This window comes from Tupaia chinensis, unplaced genomic scaffold, assembly GCF_000334495.1.
Source record: "Tupaia chinensis unplaced genomic scaffold, TupChi_1.0 Scaffold149501_1, whole genome shotgun sequence".
NCBI lineage: Eukaryota > Metazoa > Chordata > Mammalia > Scandentia > Tupaiidae > Tupaia > Tupaia belangeri.
Genome location: NW_006209345.1, coordinates 1,830,827 through 1,838,596, shown reverse-complemented (window position 1 = coordinate 1,838,596; position 7,770 = coordinate 1,830,827). Strand labels below are relative to the sequence as shown.

Sequence of the window (7,770 nt, the reverse complement as noted above, 5' to 3'; positions counted from 1 at the left end):
AAGGGGCGGGGCCACGGCGTGTGGGCGGGGCCTACGGTGCGAAGGGCGGGGCGTAAGAGGGGCGGGGCCGAGGGTCCGCCAGACTCAGGTGGGAAGATGGGTCCTCAGCGAGTTTATGGCAGCCTCTAGGTGGGAGTCCCCGACTTTTTCCGCTCTCAGTTCTCAGGACAGAGCCAGGCCAGGGAACAAGGCGGCATGCATGTGCGCATTTCCAACTTGGCAATCCTTGGTGCCAGATCTTTTGTGTAACTCGAAAGTGGATGTCCCTACAACGAATGTAAAGACCAACGTTGGTGTATGCGGACGAGGGGAGTTGGTCAAGAAACAGAAATAACAAATACAACTAAACTCCCAAACTTTGGTGGAGAGAACTAAATCTTTCACAGAGGAACTTACTCGAGAAAAGAGGCTGAAGCTTTGGTTGAGGGCTGCAATCTGCCAATCTAATCGGAGTTCAAAGGGTGTTGGGGGAGTTCTAAGGTACCGCTTTCATCTTGAAGTATTGTTTTGGTAAAATAAAAAGTGAAAAATGTCAATCTTGGGGCCAGCGGGTGCCATGGTGGTTGAGGCAGTGGACTCCCATATTGTCAACTGTTGTTCTGGTCCCCAACCTGGCAGCTTGTTTTCTCTCTCTCCCTCTTCTCTCTCTCTGGTGAGTGAGTGTACATGCTATACAGCACAATTTTAAAATAATAATAATGAATAAAATTAAATAATTCTTTTTAAAAAGTCAGCATTACGATCTTGTTTTTAAAAATCAAAGACTTGAGGGGAAAAAGTCAAAGGCTTGGGAGCTGGCTCGTAGGTGTGGTGGTCCAGGTGCTGGAATCCCACACCGCCTACCACGATTCAAGTCCTGAACCTGGTGGCTTGCTTTCACACTCTCTCTTTCTGTCTCTGATCAAAATTTAAGAATAATGATAACAAATAAAATTCAAAATAAATCTTTAAGAAAAAAATCAAAGACTTGGGGCCAGCAGGTGGCATGGTGGTTAAGGGACTGGACTCCCCGATGGCTGGCTGCCATTCAAGTCCTGGACCTGCTTGCTTTCTCACTTTCCCTCTCTCTCCTTCTCTCTCTGGTGAGTGCACGTGCCCTGTAGCAAATTAAAAATAATAAGGGACCAGGTCCCCGCCTGCCTGCTTGCCAAGATTTCAATAGTTATCACCAAAACGCCATCTCAAATGGAGCATGCCATGGAAACCATGACATTTACATTTCACAAATCTGCTGGGGACAAGGGAGGATCTGAGAGTACCCATGGTAAAGGAGTTCCCAGGGTTTTTGGAAAGTCAAAAAGACCTTCAGGCTGTGGACAAAATAATGAAGGACCTGGACCAGTGCTGAGATGGCAAAGTGGGCTTCCAGAGCTTTTTTTCACTAATTGCAGGCCTCACCATTGCATGCAATGACTATTTTGTAGTACACATGAAGCAGAAGGGAAAGAAGTAGGTAGAATCAACCCTGATTACTCCTATTGTTATTAAAAGTTCTCCCACAGGGTCACTTAAGGAATCCACTTTGCAGCTTCTCCTGTATAAGGATTTCATGAGTGGATCAGGACCGTTAGAAAATGTACAAAGAAAATCCAACTCCCATTTGACAAGCAGAGAGAGAAAAGTGAATAAAATGCCAAATAAGCTTTTGATTTTTATATTGTTTGCATCCTCTTGCCCTCAATAACTAAAATCCTTTCTTTAGTTCCAAATAAATAAATAATAAGGGACCAGCAGATGGCATAATGGACTTAGTGTAGTCGACCACAGTTTGAGTCCTGGACCCAGCAGCTTGAAATGCATGCTGGGCATCTGTGTGTGTGTGTGTGTGTGTGTGTGTGTGTGTGTGTGTGTGTGCGAGCCAAGATCCTGAGAAGAGAACTGAAGCAGAAGGGATTGCAGAGTGGCTGTCCCTTCTGGGGAGTGATTTCTTGCTTTCTCTCTCTGTTTCTCCGGAGAGCGCACATGCCCTATAGCAAAAATCTCTCTTTAATAATAATAATGATAAATAAAATTAAATAATTATTTAAAATAATCAAATACTTTAAAAATATTGATATTTGTCAGAGGGCATGTGCACTCACCAGAGAAACGAAGAGACAGAGGGAAAGGGAGAAAGCCCAGCCCAGTGGGCCATAGTCATGCTGCAATCCCCTCTCCTTCAGTTCTCCGTCCTTTTCTAATTTGGGGCACATACACGTGCACATATATTTGGGGTATTTTTCAAGCTGCCAGGTCCGAGATTGAACCCAGAAGTCAGCCATGTGGGATCTGGCTCCCTTAAACAGTAGGCCACAGTACAGAACCCAAACCAAAGACTTTCCTAAGTCAAAGGGTAGGAATCAAGACACAGGAACACTGTGTACTATTTAGCTATACACTTCCGCATTCAAAACTTCTCAAGAAAATTTTGCCCAGTTGAGAATTCTTACATTTGGGCTGGCAGGTTAGGGCATTCAAAAAAGAATATAGATAGAATTTCCTTATCTAAAAAAATTATTCTGGGACATTAGAGTGGACTTTAAAAGAACATAATATATCTATAATTATATGATCACTGTAGGAATATTTCTGCCAGGTGAACAACCTAAAATATATTCTATCCCAAGCAACTAGCTAATTACAAACAAACCAGAAGGCTGCTGCAACATGCAGAAGCCGGGGCACCATTTCCCATGCACATCATTTCCTTAACTGTGGGGCTAGTTTCCATACGGAAAAAACTTCTAGCGGCGTCTTCAGATTAAGATTTGGATAGGGCTAGCCCTGCAGCCTGGAAGTTAAAGGAGACAAATCCCACATAGTTCAAACTCCCGCTGGTTTCAAAAACACCAGGTGCTGGGGCCGGTTGGTGGTGTGGTGGTTGAGGGTGCTGGACTCCCACGTGGCCGACCATGGTTCAAGGCCCCTAACCTGGAGGCTTGATTTCTCACTTTCCCTTTCTCTCACTCTCTGGTCAAATTTAAATTAATTAATTCTTACAAACAAAAACAAACATAAAATACCAGGTGCTTATGTATACATGTCCCAAACCCAACAGGACAGAGAAATGGAGACAGGATAAAGGCATGGTACACCCACTAAAGGGTGCTCTCTCTGTCTCTCTGGCCTGTGCATGCACCCCTAGCAATTAAAAAAAAAAGCTTTTTTTCATTAGTTATATCTTCTTTAAACTCTCCTACTGAAATACGTAAATATTACAGGTAAAGCTAGCATTCCCTTGAGAACGACACCATCCCCAATCACACTGCCTTTCAGGAAGGGAGCACTGTCAAGTTTGTTGTGTATCTATTTCTCTCCGGACATTTACATACGTGTGTGTGTGTGGATGGTCTCTCACATTGTTATGGCTGGAATAATCACATCACATTAAACTCACTTGAATTCAAAGGCATGACTGAAAATCCAACTTGAATTTCCTAAATCACAGGGATCTAGAAGACAGTTGATGTAAATCGAAAAAACCCAAGTGAAAAACTGGGTAGCAGGCCAGCAGGTGCCATGGTGGTTAAGGCACTGGATCCCACATGGCTGACTCTGCGGTTCAAGTCCTGGGTCCAGCAGTTTTAAAAGAACACCAGGAGGGCCAGCAGATGGTGTGGTGGCTAAAGGCACTGGATTCCCACATGGCTGACTGCAATTCAAGTCCTGAACCTGGAGGCTTGCTTTCTTGCTTTCCTTTTCCCTTTCTCTCTCTCTCTCTGGTCGAATTAAAAAAATAATACGAACAAATGAAATTAAATAAATCTTAAAACAAACAACAAAAAAGAACACCAGGAACATGTGCATGTGTGCCCAAAATCCCAAGAGAATGGGTTGGGCATGGCCATCCCCCAGGATGATTCTCCCTCTCTCTCTCTCTCCAGTGAGCACGTGCCCTACAGCAAAAACACACACAAAATTTGAATAGCTTGAGTAGCGAGAGCAAGGCATCAACCCACAAGGCTGTACCATTCATTGAGCCCAGTCAAACATTTCCTGAGTAGCACCATGCCAAGTGTGCACAGCTTGTGTCACGAAGCCAGTCAAAATCAAGCCTGGAACCTCTGTACCTGCTGTTCTCAATTCTCTGCTGGCCCTACCGGATCAGCCAAAGCTGGCTGTGTGGCCATTCAGGTCTCAGTTCAAACCCATAGTAAATTTTAAATTCCATTCTAAGCCGGCCTCCTTCCAGGGCCGGCCTCTAGTCCTGCCCTCCCATGGTCCTCTCATTTGTCTTAGAAGATTTAAGACAAAATCCTTCAACTGGATGGTTTGGTTCTCCCTCATCCTTGAGCTCCTAGTAAGCCAGGACCTTGTGGGATCGTCACTATATTATAGGGATTCAAGAAAAATTCATGCATTCATTTAACAGATCGTTATGGAGTACCTACTATGTGTCAGGCACTGTCCTAGGCATTGATGATAACCTATATTCATACCATGCATTTCTAAGATTTATATCCAAAGATCGTATTATATTTACATGCAATGGACAGTCCAAGATAACCAATTCCAACCACGGCTGTGTTAAGAAATGAATGAAAAGGGGCTGACAGGTGGTTAAGGGTGCTGGGCTCCCACATGGCCAACTGCAGTTTGAGACCTGGACCTGGGGGCTTGCTTTCTCACTTTCCCTCTCTCTCTCTCTTTTTTTTTGGAGAGGTTTTTCGCTATAGGATGCGTGCACTTGCCAGAAAGACAGAGAGAGACATAGAGACAGAAAGCGAGAAATCACCCCCCAGGGGGGATGGTCACACCGCAATCCCTTCTCCTCCATTCTCCTCTTGGGATCTTGGGTACGCACGCCCACGCTCCCGGCGTGAGTTTAAGCCACCGGGTCTGGGACACGAACCGCGGTCGACTACATGGGAGTCCAGCGACATAGCCATTACGCTAACTGCTGGTCCCACTCTGTCCCTCTCTGATAAAATTTAAATAAACAAATAAGTTAAATGAAACAATTATTAAAAAAGAAATGGATGAGTAAACGAATGTAAGGTAAAAATCAATGGGCCCTACTTAGCTTTTCTGAATGTACCCGACGACACCCACTCTGCCTGCTCTGAGGCCTTTTTGGCACATCTTAGTCTCTCTGTCCAACGTGTCCAACCTTGGACCCTGATTTATAATTCCCTCTATTAGTATAACAAAAGAGACAGAAACAAATATTATAGTAGACTAGGATTAATGTTTTATTAAGATAACCTACATTCACACTGTGCATCTCTAAGATTTACATCCAAAGAGCATATTATATTTACAAGCAATGGACAGTCCAAGAGAACAAATTCCAACCATGGCTGCGTTAACAAATACGGTTTGTTCCAAATTAAATAAAATACATAATACTTTTACCTCCCCCTTTCAACATGTACAATAAAAACCCACTCTTCCTCCTTTTAAGGAATATAAAATTGCATTGATAACTGCAGTGATTAGCAACGATTGTGTCTGAAACATTTAAAACCTGAGAGATAAACCCAAATATGGTGAAGCACTAACATGTATACTGGAGTCCACGTGGGAACGCTACGGGAATACAGATGGGTCAGTGGTCAACGGTGCATGATTTAGGTGGCTCTGACACAAACCGATGTCGGTTGCTAGTTTTTGATTAGAAGCTTCACTTGCCCTAAACAGAGGGCTGTCACCCTCCAAACCTGCTAGGCTGTAAACCACAGATGATCAGGGGTTTTATGACTGCTGTTTTTGGTTGAAAAAGGTTTTTTTTTTTTTTTTGTCTTTTGTTTTCATTTCTTCTTGATTTAAAGAGAAAAAAAGAAATCTTTGGCCCATCGAGGTGGGATTTTTTTACACTACAAAATATACATAAATAAAACATGCTCATGCTCTTCAGTAAGCATCTTTCATTTATTCCAGTAGCCTACCCCTCGGTTTTGTACTATCGGAGTGCAGAACTTTGAAAGAGGCTGGCCCAACTGCAACAAAGTGGTCAGAAAAATAAATATATGCTTTAAAAAACAGACAGTTAAGCTTATAATGACAGCCCAGAGGAAGGAGGAATTTCATTCCATGATGCTTTACTTTTACATTAAATACTGAAGCTGACTCAGTGCATAATTGCTTTGTGGTCAGTCAGACACTTTCAAAAAAGGCACTCCTATCTGAAAGATAGGCTGTATTAACCTAGCACCTGTAACTTGGGACACTTGGGTCTGTCACCCAGATTACCTGGCATTCTGTTTCCATCGACCTCCAGCTCTTTTGGAAACGAAGACAGGTCTTCTCTCTTACTGGGAAGGATTAGAAAGTAATCCCAATGGTGTCCTGGAGCTGCACGCTCCTGACCATTGAGTGGCTGTCTGACCTTTTCTCAAGTTCTGTTCCTTTCCCAGAGGTCAATGTCATGCTCTCCTTACTGTTGGTTTGGGCAAGCAGTAATTCTGAGGCACATTCTACATTTTATTTTTTAGTGGATTCTCAGGACACATCATATTAGACCATCATAACTCTTTTTTCCCTTTTTCTGAAACATGCCTGTTATTTTGTTTGTTGCTGAACGATGACAGGAAGGCAGTCCAATGAAGGAATCTAACAAGCAGCCCTCATAAAGGAACTAGTCTTTCTAGGGGTAGGGGAAAACTGCAGCAAATGTTTATTTAGGGTCAGCCATACTCAGTAAATTGCGAAGGGAGCAATATTCTCACAAACCCACCCACAGACTCCACAAAATAAACCTTTCACATGGTCCCTCTTTACATTTAGGGCCTTTCCATTTTAAGGCACTGGGTCTTGAAGATATGCAAGGTCAGGAAAATAAAGACGTGGTGCTATACCTGCTTCAAACACAGAGAGGCAAACCCTGACGACCAAATCCGGCAACGACAGAATCATTACCCACAGTGACAAACACCTGCTTCCAAAGCCCAGCATTTTCTGTTAGTGTGTTACATGTGTGTTAGCTGTAACTGTTAACACTACCAACGTGGACACTTTGAACAAAACAAATGTTTATAGTGCTCTGATGAAGTTAAATGCCCTTTAAGTACCAGGTATTCGGTCACCACTGAGAAAGTGCCATTTCCATTTTCAATGTGTGTGAAGTCACAACCCCACTGATTTCCTCGACCGAGTCAAGAGTATTTGAATCCCTTAATAAATACAAGCTGATGCAAAGACTTTAGGGGGGTTGTATCAAATGTCCCAAAGTGAAGACCTTCCTGGAAGCAATGGGGTTATACTTCACATGTACTGTTCTAGGAACATAAAAACACCAAACCCTTTATGGAAGGAAAACTTACATGAGTCTTTTTAAGAGAAATTTTTTCATCCTGACCTACAATCAGGATTAATACCTATTTTTCATTTGGTTGGTATCAGAAGAGTTCCTTTTCCTTCACAGCAGCGCTAATGGAATTACTTTTTGGAATTAGAACTGAGCCCAAACAAAGTGATGATGTCAGTCATCGCTTGCCTCAGGTGCTTTCCAAAGCGATGAGAATCCTGTAATTTAAAGACGAAAACAAGAAACACATCAAGACGCAGAAACGCCCACGTTATGAGGCTTTCCATCTGTAATCTGACTCAAACTTCCATTCACATTCCTTTCTGCAAATTCCCTAAGCTTTGACCCGAGGGCTTAAGGGTCAACTTAAATGTTCTGAAGAAACATTGAGGTTAACAGAGGTAATAGTCTATGTGTCTGCGTGGACGTGTTTCTGACGGAAGGTTTCCCGTCATGTCAATGCACTGCGTCAAAAACACCGTGAGCAAATGAATTCTAGTCTTCTCTGTTCACGGTGAATGTGGTGTTGCTCAGCAGGCTATGGC

The 7,770-nt window shown here is 43.1% G+C and overlaps 1 protein-coding gene and 1 pseudogene across 1 annotated transcript in view; one reads left to right on the top strand and one right to left on the bottom strand.

Annotated features, from left to right (window-relative positions):
* Window positions 1-1,012: 1,012 nt before the first annotated feature.
* LOC102473029 (protein S100-A10 pseudogene) lies at window positions 1,013-1,453 on the top strand (annotated as a pseudogene).
* A 3,694-nt stretch (window positions 1,454-5,147) lies between these two features.
* The window catches only part of CPT1A (carnitine palmitoyltransferase 1A), a gene marked incomplete in the record, with an annotated part of 77,446 nt that continues 74,823 nt past the window's right edge, over window positions 5,148-7,770 (bottom strand). The window contains 1 exon segment of the mRNA XM_027769414.1: window positions 5,148-7,443. Within this exon segment, the coding sequence (XP_027625215.1) occupies window positions 7,357-7,443 (87 nt within the window).